Source organism: Phasianus colchicus, chromosome 4, assembly GCF_987193195.1.
Source record: "Phasianus colchicus chromosome 4, bPhaCol1.hap1.1, whole genome shotgun sequence".
NCBI lineage: Eukaryota > Metazoa > Chordata > Aves > Galliformes > Phasianidae > Phasianus > Phasianus colchicus.
In genome coordinates this window covers 62,554,998-62,568,589 of record NC_143439.1, presented here as the reverse complement: position 1 = coordinate 62,568,589, position 13,592 = coordinate 62,554,998, and the positions used below count along the sequence as shown (strand labels likewise).

At 39.2% G+C, this 13,592-nt stretch overlaps 1 protein-coding gene across 1 annotated transcript in view; it reads right to left on the bottom strand.

Moving 5' to 3' along the window:
- The window catches only part of CPZ (carboxypeptidase Z), a 34,922-nt gene that overhangs the window by 3,290 nt on the left and 18,040 nt on the right, over positions 1-13,592 (bottom strand). The window contains exons 7-9 of the mRNA XM_031588727.2: positions 7,154-7,312; positions 3,901-4,036; positions 2,736-2,875 (exon numbers count right to left, since the gene is read on the bottom strand). Coding sequence (XP_031444587.1) covers positions 2,736-2,875; positions 3,901-4,036; positions 7,154-7,312 — 435 coding nt within the window. The remainder of the gene's footprint in view (positions 1-2,735; positions 2,876-3,900; positions 4,037-7,153; positions 7,313-13,592) is intronic.

The following is a 13,592-nucleotide window of genomic DNA, read 5'->3' as shown; positions in this document are numbered from 1 at the left end:
AAAGGCATCACTGCTGCTACGAGCGGAATCAAATCCACATAGAGCAGTGGCCCTTTACTCGAAGTGCAGCATTAAAAGATGTGAGAAGTAAATCAAAATCGTGCATAATTCTTAGCTTGTAGACAATAACACACATAAACAATACACTGCCATGCTGGCAGCAGAATCAGTTAATGAAGTTTTACAAAGAAACCAGGTGTTTTTTGTTAGTTGAACTAGGTAGTTTTCATTTCCTTCCACTTCTTCCTAAGGGATCCCAAAGTGCTTAAAGAACCAAAACTGCACAACCATCTTGTGGTAGACATACTTTACTATTTTAGAGTAAAAACATACAAATAAAATAATAACATGAATTCTTAGTTAAGGAGAAATCAGAAGAAGAATAAATATTTGTAATGTGTTATATTTAACTCAGCATTAATATTATTAAATATTTAATCTTTTGTGCAATCCTTATATTCTATGCAATCCTTAATGCAATATTTTAAAATCATTTTCAACACATATTTGTAAATACTAATCAATATATAACACTGAATACAGTTATGAAACTGTTAATATTTTTATTTAATATGAGTATTTCAGGAAAATTTTTAGCCACTTTGGACTCATCATCTCCATGCTGCTTACACATCACTACATGTCAGACTGTCATGATAGCAGTGTGTAAAATATCCTTTTTCTCTTCTCTACAAGCACAGGTGCTTGAGCTGATGAGAAATGTGTTAAGTGACAAACTAAAGAGCAATGTGAATTCTGTCAAATGAAGAGGTGCAAAAAAAGCTCACTTTATTTAAGGATCTTTCTTTTGCAGCCTTCAAAAATGGAAATATTTTCTACTGGAAACTCTATATGAACTTTGTAATTGAAAAGTGATTCCATTCCTGTTTTTCCTGTGAATTGCTATGATTAATTTGCGCTGTTCTTCTTTACTTATTTTTCTCCCTGACTTTAAAGGGCAAAGCATCAAAGCAATGGAAAAAAATAAAGTGGAAAATAGATATGTTTAAAAACAAGCAGTTGAATATCTGACTTTATGGTAACTTTTTAATACCAAGCTTGAAAAATATTTAGCATTGTCCAGTGACAGCAGGTTTTTATTTAAGGTGAGAATGTACTGTCATTTTAATGTAGACTTTCCATACTGAGTGGAGCAATTCACTGACGGATTTAGGAACGACTCAGTCTAAGGACTTAAAAACTGTCCCTTAAAAAAGATTATGATGAAGAACTGCAATTTACTTTTCAGCATTGAACTTGAGGATTTATCATATGGATAGTGGGTAAATCTGGCCAGAAGAGTCATCTCTGAGCCAAATTGAATTTACACTGTAGACATACTCAAAGTAGTATGACCTCATCCAACTTCAATAATAATTTTGCAATTACAACATGAGAGAATAAAAATGACAAATATGAAATTTCTTTAATACGTTGATTTGGTTTGCTTTATTAAATACAATGTTTTTGGTTTTGTCTCAGGTCTGTGCCATGTAGTTTTCAGAGCGTTTTTTGGTACAACTTCCAATGGGGAGAAGAGACGAGTGTTTATGAAAATGAATACTACTTCAGTGTGTTAAGCCAAGGAGATTTGTACACACACCAACCAGCCTGGTATGTATCAGAATAAGAAAAGTTAGAATTGGTTGTGGCAGACTTAATCCTTATCGGGAGTAATTCAGTCATCCTTATCTACAAAGTTGTTTTGCTTACTGTCCTGCATTTACTCAAAAAGCTTTTCCGGCACAGACTTCTACAGTATCTCACACTATAAAAATCTTTACATCTTGAAGGCTTCAACTGCAATATATATGGATTTAACCCAGCTCCATTTGGATTCACTAAAACTCATTTTCATCAGACAGCTGTAAAATGAAATGAGTTTGGTGGTCTGTACTGTAGACTTTATTGAATGATGATACTTACCACAAGTAGCAAGAGGTTGCTTAGAAAGGCAATAAAAACACTCCTAACTATTTTAAATTACTGCGTACTCTATCAAAATAAGGCATGACAGAAATCTAATCTACTAATGGCTGAGAGAAAGAGGAGCAACTTCTGTTTCTGTGTTCACTTACTTATTGTCAATGAGGTATTTGTTTTTGCTGAGCTCAAGCTTATTATTAAAAACGACGTTTTAATGGCTTGCTTTAATGCTCACAGACATATAGTTGTCCCTTTAGAAAATGAGGCCTCAAACCTTTTAAACTATTTTCATCTAGAAATTGAGGTAAGAAGTGTGGAAACAATATTTCTAGCAAGATACTAAGAACCTCCCCATTTCAACTGAATCTGTATCTCCTGTTGCTGTACAGCAGAGTTTGGCCATGAACACGGAATATTATAGTGAAAAAGTTCCAAGAAGCTTTCTGGAAAACAGATTTCTTGGTTTATTCTTCAGGAGAAAGGCTGATTTGTATTTTTCTACATGTATTTTTTTTTTCCTAGCATGAAAGTTAGAACAGTTGATTTATAACGTTGCAGAGTATTTAGAGAAAATTCCCTTTTTCATTGTTTTAAAGTTCTCCATCTTCATCATTCCTGGAAGACAAGGCAAATATTATCTGAATGCCCCGTCAGACAAATGGAGGACCTGGGCTGTAGGTGAAATGTGATGACTGATTTAGTGCTGTCTCAGTGATAACTAACCAGGGAAACAGTAATGAGAGAAATATTGACAAAGAAAATAAGAAGAAAAACCGTAAGCATTAAGGTCTGAAAATGTAGAGTCATACCATCTCCATGTAGTTCAGAAGGGCATCTCTGTTTTCATGCCAGATTGTAAACAGTTCTTCTTCCAATGGAAATTTTTCACATCCTACCTCCACAGTAACTTCAAAGCAATTTGTATGAAGGTAATTAAAATCTGCCATACCTGCAGATTCAGAAAGAAAAAAAAAGAGATAAAGAACCCACTTAACTCCAAACTGGAACCTTGCTGTTGCAGTTGGATGAAGGCAGTGGCCAATACATATAAATTATTCAACAAATTCAGAATGTTATAACTTGTTTCAGCTGCAAATTAACTAATGACTGTGACACTGCTTTCCAGTGAAAAAAACATCAATTCAAGTATTATTCACCTGGCCAAGAAGCAGCAATAGAGATATAAGAGTTGGCTAATGGGAGTAATTGGATAATCAGCTATATTAGAGATGATTGCCAATGGTCATCCGGAAAGAGATGACCGCTAGAATGTTCAGAAATGTTTCTGCACAAAAGGCAGAATGTAAGTCTAAGATATTTAAACTTGATTCTCACTCATGCCTCAAATCTTTCTGAATGCCCAGTTTCAACACAATAGTTTTGAGAACTGTCCAAGTTTAATTTCAAGACATGATCGAAGTGCCTCTGAAAATGTAATGAATACCAGTAACTCAACCATTAGATACTGAAAAAAAAAATGAATAATACTATTGAGGAAATAAAATTACCAACTTAAGCACAAATTAATGGGAAGTTTGTTTCTCTGTTGTTTTTCATTTTAAAAAAGAGGGTTTTTTTTAAACAAATTGAAAAAGCAATACATTCAGAAAGAATGCAAATACAAAAAGTAAAGTCAAACCTATGGTACTAAGGTATGACAGCACAGCATTAAGCATTTATTTCTACTTTTCAGATTTTAAAAACAGAAAGATCTTATATACAATAACAAACATGACTCTTGTGTAGCTTGTTAATTTTTCTGGATTTTATCAGGTTTAATTATGTCCCTTGGCAGCTGGAAATAAATGCTACCAACATACATATCACTATTTTAATCCCTTACAGGTAACTTTCTGCAAGGATCAGACCTAAAGTAAACTGAAATGAATGAAATTATTTCTGTCAAACCCTTGTATCTCATAAAGGTCGTATAGAGGTTTTACCTCACTTGAAATGATGGTAAAGTGGTTTTACCTCCAGTGAAGCTGTACCACTCAGCACCATTTATAATACCTCCACGTTTTACAAAATTTCCACCACAGCGATGTTCTGATCGGTCTGAGATGACTGGATGTGCATCAGCATAGGCTTTTGCCAGCATTTTAAACATCTGAAAAAAATGGTTTGAAATAAACAGTAAACATGTTAGCCTTCAGCCTGGCTGTTGCTGCTAGAAACTCTTGCTGTTGTGAGCACAGTGAGCAACCCTGAGTCCTTGAGGTTGATGGAGAGGGAGAACCTCTGTGCAAGGACGTTCTGCCAGAAAGCTTTCACTTGCTTTCTTCTCTAAGGTGCTCTGCAATCCAATTTATTTAGCCAATACTAAATACCAGTTGATTTTATAACACTTGGCTTTAACCTGTCTTCAGCAGACACAGCGAGTTTGGTTGGTTGGTCTAAATCCCAGATTTAATAGCTGAAATCAGCTCTCCCCATTATGTTCTAGCTGTTGCTATTTTTACTCTTTCAGAAACACCTACACCAGCCTCAGCCCAACCAGATCTTTGCATCAGCTGCTGGTGATTAAAATAGACAGTGTCAATTTGCTTTGCACTTATCATTCTCACAGGACAACCTGCCAGTTTGATCTCAATGACAGTTGCTTCTCCATGGGGCAGAAACCATTCCTAAAAATGGAAGGATAGGATGTAGAGATGGAGTATGTCACCACCGATCTCTTAAGTGTGTTAATAGTGATGAAGAGCAGCTGAGTCACCACCCAGAAAGGAAAAGTGATGAGTACATGAAGTGAAGACAGAAGAAGCAGCAGTGATCTGGAGAAGCCATTTCTTTGAATCAGTTTTCTGTCACTTTTTCTCCAATGTCTATTCCAAATTTTAACACAAATACTCCCATCTATTTATTTGATTTGAATCTCATCTACAAAAACTACAATTCCAGATTTCAGCCCTGAAATGACAGCAATTGTAAGAAGCCACCAGATCAGATCAGCATTACAGGTTGCACTGCACAGTTCTTAAGAAATGTGCAAGGAGTTGGGTGTCTAAAATCTTAGGTCACTTCCAACCCAAACCATTCTAGGATTCTGTGATTCCATGTAAAGAAAATTTGCCAAAATCTTTCTGATGGCCAGAGAGCTGTGACTGGCCACAGACCTCAAAATAATTCCATGTTTATACAGAAGAGTGCATTATATAAAAGAACATAAAGGGAGATAATGAAGAGGAATTTTGGAAGCATGATGTTCAGTTGCTAAAATGGGGTACATGCTGTTATGTGCCAACACTGATCCCACTGATTGACACAAGTTGGGTTTTTTGAGTGGGAGAAAGGGAGAGTTTCCATTCAGCAAAGGGAGCAAACTTGACTCCATTTTAGGGTGTACGTTTCTGGTTGCAGGGATCAGTGCCACTTCTGTAACACAAAGCAACAATAATCTGCTGGAAACAGCAGGCAAAAAAATGGAAGGTTCTGGATTAGGTTAACTGAAACAGATGCAAGAAAGTGGCATAAGGGCATGGGTCAGTTTTGAGACTCAGCAGCTAGAAGCCTAGTCAGTAATGCAGGTTAAAGAGTCTTGAAATCTGCCACTGCCAAGAGGATCTCCATACTGCCACACATACACCATGAGAGACGTATGGAAGTGGCAGCATCCAGGAGCTTTTGGAGATCTAGTTTGAATGTGCTTTGCAGAATTTGACTTTTGAAATTCTGGATATTATCTGTACTGCAGCATTCCACCCAGGGCTGCAGCCAAGGATGCAAATTTGCCTCTTCCCCTTGCATGGTGCATTTGGCAGATAAGTTTTCAGAACAAGGGATACAGCTAGCATATAGCAGCTAAAACATGCTGCAATACTTCAGCTTGCCAGTTGCCCTGCAGCAGCAGCAGCAGATGACATTACTTAAATGCAGGTCACTTCACAGGTACACATTTTATAACTTCCTGAGCAAAAGCCAAGTGATGCTGGTAGCGTTATTAAGGTTCCTGAGCTGACTCACTGAAAAAGTTGGTTTAAATGATGGACATCCCTAACCCACTTCTATATGTTCTAAACTTCCAACCTTGTAACTAGTTTCCCAGGCTTTGCCGATACTGACTATGAAGCCAACTCAGCGTTAGGTTCTGTGTCTTACAAACCAGGGATCTGTGTCTCGCAAACAAGGATACAATTAGGGCTCACTCCACCCCAAAGGATGCAGCCTTTTGTAGTTACAAATCATTTCATTCAAAACATCCATGCTGTCTCTGAATGGAGATTGATGGAGGGACAGTTGTCCTTCATTCCCACACGTGAACTGCTGGATCAGGCATGTGTGTCCACAATATTGCAATACCTCTGTGCTAACTGGGACTCCTTTAGCTAAATCATTGTCATGCACACACAGTCAGTATACTTCATACTGCTCAGAAGAAATGAATTGATATGGAAAGTGTTAATTAGTGATAAATATTTAATAGTTGCTGATGAGAACTGTCACGTTAGAAGAGATTCAGCCCAGAGATATGCTCAAAGATAAAGGATACCTCCAGTCAAACACCAACTTCTGATGATTTTCAATTGCTGTAAGCTGGGTAAGAAACCACATTTACTTAAGAGGCCAGGGACACTTTTAGCATACACTGGAAGGATAAAGAGCTGGCTCTTCTCCTAGTGGGCTTGTCAGCAATGAATACTAGATTGAGGAAATCAAAGGGAAATAGGAAAGACAGCAAAAAATTTTACAGAAGATTTACAGTGATTCCCAGCTGAGGAACCTGAGAGGGGAAAACCATTCCTATTCTTCTGGAATAAATGTTACAAGGCTGCCACCATATGGCAGGCAGCCTTTTTGTTTCTACAGATTTCAACGAGAAAGAACACTTCTGATGAGGCTTGCTTCTATCATTTTAGGAAAAGAGTGATAAAAATAGCAGAGCTTTCACCCCTTATATAGTGACATCCTTACTTTTCTCAACCTGGGTCTCCTGAAAGCATGTTTAGCCTCACAAAACATGAGTAAATTTGTACACATCAATCTGATAGCTTATATCTTAGAGCACATTAAGTAATTGTATGAATTACCGTGGATGACTTAATGCATAAACCTTTTTTTTTTTTTTTTTTTTTTTTTTGTAGTAATACCTCCTATTTATTTCCATGGGAACTACAACAGATACAAAGAGCTAAATAGCACTACTTAGCAGTACTTGATAGAGAAAATTCAAGTTCTGCATTGATATGGAAACCATATCAATATACCTACTGTACAAAAATCATCTTACCTTCTCATCAGGTGTAGGGGAGAACTCTTTTTCTTCCATAGGATGCCTTGAATAGTCATAAGGATAAGTCACAACCAGTTCACCCCCATGGAGGCTGGCAGAGAGCACAAACGGAATGGACCTCATCCACTTCATGACTGCTTTAGTCTCAGGAGCCACCTGAAAACCAGGAGGAAAAATAGCCATGACTGATTGTTCAGCTCTGAAGGGATTTGGTTTTTAACAGGATAAAGTCCAGTGAAGGAGTGTGTGAAGAAGGAGAATGATGAGGCTCTTCAGCTCTTCCATTCCAATGATTAATGGGGGAAAAGTGTCAGTTTGCTCCAGGGAACAGATCATAGAATCATAGGATTTCTGAGTTGGAAAGAATCCTTAATGGTCATCTAGTCCTACTCCCCTGCAATGAACAGGGACAACTGCAGCTAGATCAGGTTGCTCAGAGCCCTGTCCAGCCTGACCTTGAATATCTTCAAGGACAGAGCATCCATCGCCTCTATGGGCAACCTTCACTGCCCTTACAATAAAAAATTGATTAGATTACATGTACTCTTTTTACATCCCTATAAATCAGAAGCAAACACTGTGGAAAAACTGATAAAAAAAACAAAACAACAACAACAACAACAACAACAACAACAACAAAAAAAACAACAACCAAAACCAAAAAAACAGAAACTTTGACAAAGAATACTTTTTCACTGCAGTGACATTTTCAGCAGTTCAAAGTGATGATGGCATTATTTGTCGCAGTGCTTTACTATTATTTGCAAACCAGATGCCTTTTCTAATTTCATTTCTGAAACAACAGGACTGACTTTGGATGGGATACAAGAATCAATTTGTAATGCTCAGCACTTGTTGGAAATAACATCTCATATATTAACCTTAGCTCTGCAAATAAAAGGAAACTAAAAGATATAACACACAGCAACAACTGCAGTCCACTTGCAGGGAACTACTGCAAATAGGTCACAAAATTCGTCTTTCTGGCAGTGCATGTGAGGTGACAGCTGCCGAGGAGTGGGGATCGGACCTCGCGGACATCGCAGACACGCGGGGTTCCGTCCTGCTCCGTTCTGAGAAGCGATTTCACGGACCCGCTTCGGCGTTGGTGAATTATTCGGGCTAACAGTGTCACCTGGTGGCTGGTCCTTGCAAGCCCAGATACCAGTCGGTGCTTTTGGAGGTGAGGATGTTTTCTTTGCAGCTTGTGAGAATATCAGGGAAAAAGAACGTCGTCGGTCCATACTCTGCTTTGCACAAGTGCAGATATGCAAGCTTAAGTATATTAAAAAAAACAACAACAACAAAACAAAGTGCAAGGTTTGTTATGCTAGATTTACTCCAGCGTTTCTGCAGGGCTTCCAACAGTGCACTGATTCCGTTCATTCTCAGGAAATTTTCCAACCAGGATCCTGGAGGGGCTAATATCCAGTGCTTGTGAGCTGAGTGCCTCCAATGGTTGTGCTATCTCAAAACACAGTAAGTACAGAACTTAAATAGATAAATAACACCCTAAAGACAGTAACATTAGGTTCACTGCAACAGTAATTCTTGTTTTCTTCACATCAGTCCCCACACAGATGTAACTTTTGGGTGAGGCACATCTAAATTGACCAGGCACACTAGGAAATCACACTTTTCTACATCTATTCTCTTCATACATCCACTCACAGCTTTACATTTATCTGCATGTGATTTGGGTGCATTAGCTGCACTGTTTGATAGGTCTGTACCTTGTATTTGGGAAGTAGGAGGAACATGACACTGCTGCAAGGTAAATCATTAATGGACAGATGGATGGATTTGATGATCTTAGTGGTCTTTTCCAATCTTTATGATTCTATAATTCTATAATTTTACGATTAAGAAATGTGTGAGTTGCAGCTAACATATGGACATAAGCTAGATTGTGTCACTTGTCCACTACTGGCAGCACTATGAACACCAGAAACTTAAATCAGGCTTTTTGTTTAATTATGAAGATTAGTCCCCAGTAAGGGCATGCCCTGAAAAAACGTTCTGAAAGTCAGATAGAGAGCACTCCAGAAGGAAAGGGTACTCCCTGCCCCACGTGCAGCTGCCCTGCCAGCAAGGATGTGCCCAGAATCAGCCATACTTTCAAACAGTGCTCTTAGATCTTGATAAGATTTTAGCTGCTTCTGTCATTCAGTGGAATGTAGAATTTTGACTCAGAGAGCTCTGATATTCTGCTCTCTTCTGCTTAGCTGACTTGTTCACTAGATACCTGCATAAGCTGCAAGGCACTGCTGAGTCACATAGCCAATGTCTTGTTGAACCAAACGTGGAAAAACAGTAATTTCACTGTCATTGTTGTTATTCTAATAGCATTTCAGCAACTTTGTGATCCACGATTAAGGCTTTGAAATGTGTCCATCCCTTTTTATCTTGGTTCAGATCCTTTGCATGATATCAGATTCTGTCTCATTCTGGCCTTTGACTGTTCATAGACTTTTACTATAATGTGGATTCTGTGTTTGTTTTTCATTTTTTTCACCAAGGCTCTTGTTTCTCAGTCAGAGGAAATCAATCTTAAGGTATCCAACTCACAAGAACAATTTGGGATATAATGAGAAAACAGCTAAATTATTTGGGCATAATTACAGTGAATGGGCACTACCTTTTAAAACCCAAATCTCATTTTTATCAATTATACTGCAATTAGTTACTGTCTCCATAGCTTTCAAAGGCTTTTTTTTCCCCCCTTTTAGAAACAACAAGGTTCATTTTTCAAAATGCTATGCCGGCCTCCACTGGCACAGACCTCCAAATTCTGTTAGAGTCAAACCAGTTTAACTGGATTCACTTCAAATGAAGCTCGAAGTCTCTCAGACCTAGCATTCAGACCCCTTAGTTCAATAATTTAAAATACCAGGGAACAAAAACCACTGTACAGTAAGGTCTGGAGGAAAGTCAGAGCTCTCCTGAGATTATGAGATTGGCTGGGACCACATTTTCCATTTTCTGATCTTTATACAATGGCCTGCAATACCCACAAAATTACTTTAATAAGGCAGGTAATAAACGCTATTAAGTAAATGAAAGCTGAGATGCTGGTGTTGAAATGCATGATCTAAAGCTTTTGCATAGACAAAGCTGACTTCTGTAGGAGCCATGGGTTTGTCTGCCTGACAGAATTGAAACTCCTTATGGGAGAGGTGCTTTGGCTGCCCTGTGACTGCCACCAGTGGAGGAGAGGAACCCAAGATGGTGAGACCGCTTACCACTATGTTTCTGAACCACGCATAACTACAGTTATTGTGCCATTCAGGCCACAGACAAATTAGTTCTCTCCTTTGTTCTGCAAAGCACAAGATTTCAGAGATGCTTTGGGTATTGATTAGGTCAGAACCCATTTTGGGTTCAGGAAAGCACCTAGAGGTCCACTGCGTCCTTTGGTAGTATTACGAATGAATCACTGAACCATCACCTTATTTCTAATTCATCTTCCTAAGCAAGGACAAGCCTTTAGGAGAAGGGCCGTGTTTATACCCCAGGGCCTGTTCCCACTAAGGTAGTCATAAGACAAAGGGTGGTTTGGTGCCAAGGCTTCCCAGTTCCTTGTCTTTGGCGATAGACACATACATGGGAGTGACCAGGGGCAGAAATGGCCACAGCAGTAGAGGTATTTGTGGGAGAAATGTTAGCCTGTCTCCAACTAGCCCTCTATAAACTGCTCTGATGATATACAACATCTAAGAAAGCAGAACAGGTGGTTGTAAAAATAACTCTGCAGGAGGCTGCCTACCACTAAGTATCCCAAAGACTAGCAGAGAGATCAGGACAGATGTAGAACACAGAGGTGGAATCAGGGAGGTCAGAGAACGAAGATCCAGACAGTTATGAGGACTCTAGGCTGCATATGGGATAAGCTGAGAGTGAACTATCACAAAGAGGGATGAGGATCACCTTTTACTTTCCTTAGGTGTGCTTGGGCCTTCAGCCCTGCACCTCTGGATGCAGTGAGACAGAGGGCACAGCTGGAGGCAGATCTCCATTCCTTCCCCAGAGTCTGCCGCCCACTCAGTACATCCAATCTGAAAGGACAAAAACAGCCTTCTTGGATACCTCAAAGGAAAAGTAAAAGCATTTTCAATTAATTTTTCAAATGTGTCAGAAGATTCTGTATCTTGTCTGCTCGGGGGATTTATATAGCCCCTGAAAGAGCTCCTAAGGCAGGGAACAAATCCTTGCAGGCATCTCCCTGTAGGGAAGCATACATATAGATATGGATCAAAAAGCCTGGCAGGCAACAGAACTGCAATTGCATGGAGTAGCCAACCTGGACAAGATTGAGAACAAGGCAATGTTTGCTTTCAAACCAGGAACCCAGCAAGAAGTTCTCACCAAGAGACAGCTTCTGCAAGTGGGCTTAAAGTAGCATAGCTACTCCCAATAAGCTAGACATATATATATATATAATGACTGTTGTGATATAACATTGTTATTACTCAGCATGTTCTGGGTAATTAGTACTTTGTGCTGTAAATGCAGGCAGGTTCCCAACTAACTGAATAATCTTGGATTGCCATTTGGGAATAGGATAACAGATATATAGAAGTGAGCTGTGTTCAGAGATTTATTTTGAGACACAGGCATTCCTAGTCAAAGTTCTGGCTTTCAAGGGAGGGAAAGAAATTCCTTAAAAGAGAACAGGGATGGCTCTGAGCCGAAGTCCTACATGAGAAAGTAAATCCTTCATGAGACAAGGTAAGCCATGAAAAAACTACAAAGCACAAGTAGAATGACCTAAAACAATTCCCTCTCTAGACATCTATCCTAAAATACATTTTGTCAGCTGTTTTCATTTGACCTCTGGTTCTGCTTCACATGCTCTCAACTCTTCTTTCCCATCTGAGGCTCTGTAAATTACTTGCATTTACCAGAGTTATCAGTCATTGTTCAGGAAAAAGTTGGAAATTATTATGCCCATGACCTTTTATTCTTTCAGAAATCTAGTGGCATGAGCTGGGATCTGTGCAATAACATGCATAAAATAGAATAAACTTCTTGAGATGAGTTATGTTGAAAATCAATGATCTGATACAAAGTGTGCCATTAAGTTCCTCATAGCTTTGCATTATCATATCTATATTATGCTGAGAAAGTGAGGTGCTTTCATCCATGTGTCACTGCTGTGAAATGGATTATCAAAATGTTGGGGGAGCATTAGAGATTTCCTTGGGATATAGTACAGCCCTTCTATGAGAACACCTATAGAAAAGTAGAAATTCACAGGGTGCTGTCTCAGATCTTTTGCTAACAAGGAAAAAGGCTGCTGAAACAATCCTGTTCCCCATGGGAACTCTGGGTATCACTTAGTGAGGATAAGTGCAAATTCCTGCAGTGGTGTTTCCATTCTGTTCCCTGAGTCTAGAGGTGGCAGCAACTCTCCATCCCAATACCACTGCCACCCAACTGGATTTTCCCATTGTTCCAGCTGTTTGTAGTCATTTATAACCACTGCTTTTGTGGAAAGCATATGCCACATGACTTGACACTAAGCCTTTTTGTGGTTTCCAAGTCAGAAACCACAGCTGCATCAAACCTGTGCAGAGCTTAATGCAATGAGATCTGAGTCTGACAATCACAGAATTGTTGGTTTTGGCAGGGACCTTTGGAGACCACCTAAAACTGGACAGAATACTCCAGATGGGGCCTCTCCAGGGCACAGTAGAGGAGTAGGATCACATTCCCCTACCTGCTGGCCACGTTCTTTTTAATGCAACCCACAATATAATAAAAGTGAATAAAAAAGCTCTTCAGCATAGAATCAAAGAATCATAGAATGGCCTGGGTTGAAAAGGACAACAATGATCATCGAGTTTCAATCTCCCTGCTATGTGCAGGGTCACCAACCACCAGACCAGGCTGCCCAGAGCCACATCCAGCCTGGCCTTGAATGCCTCCAGGGATGGGGCATCCACAACCTCCTGGGCAACCTTTTCCAGTGTGTCACCACCCTCTGTGTGAAAAACTTCTTCCTAATATCTAACCTAAACCTCCCCTGTCTCAGTTTAAAACCATTCCCCCTTGTGTTTCTTTGACCTTTCTGCTCAAGCCAACCACACTTCAGCTTGATCACTTGATCATCTCCTTCTGATGAAATTAGGGTACTTGAACAACATTAAGGGAAACGATGATAAAGAAAAAAACAACAACAAAAACACTGTTAAAACAGTAACAGTGAATTGATACATGCCTGTGACCTCTCCTGTTATGATTCTTAGTTTATAATAGCATCATCCAAATTATCAACAAATTTTCCCAGTGACATCTGCCCCTTTGGCCAGACCTACACCAGGATTTTTCATGGCAATTCTGAACATGTCAAGTTTAATCCGACATATAAAATCTTATTACTAGAGAATAACCTGAGACCAAGCAATCTCAAGTTCTTAATTTTTGAGCTGCTTTG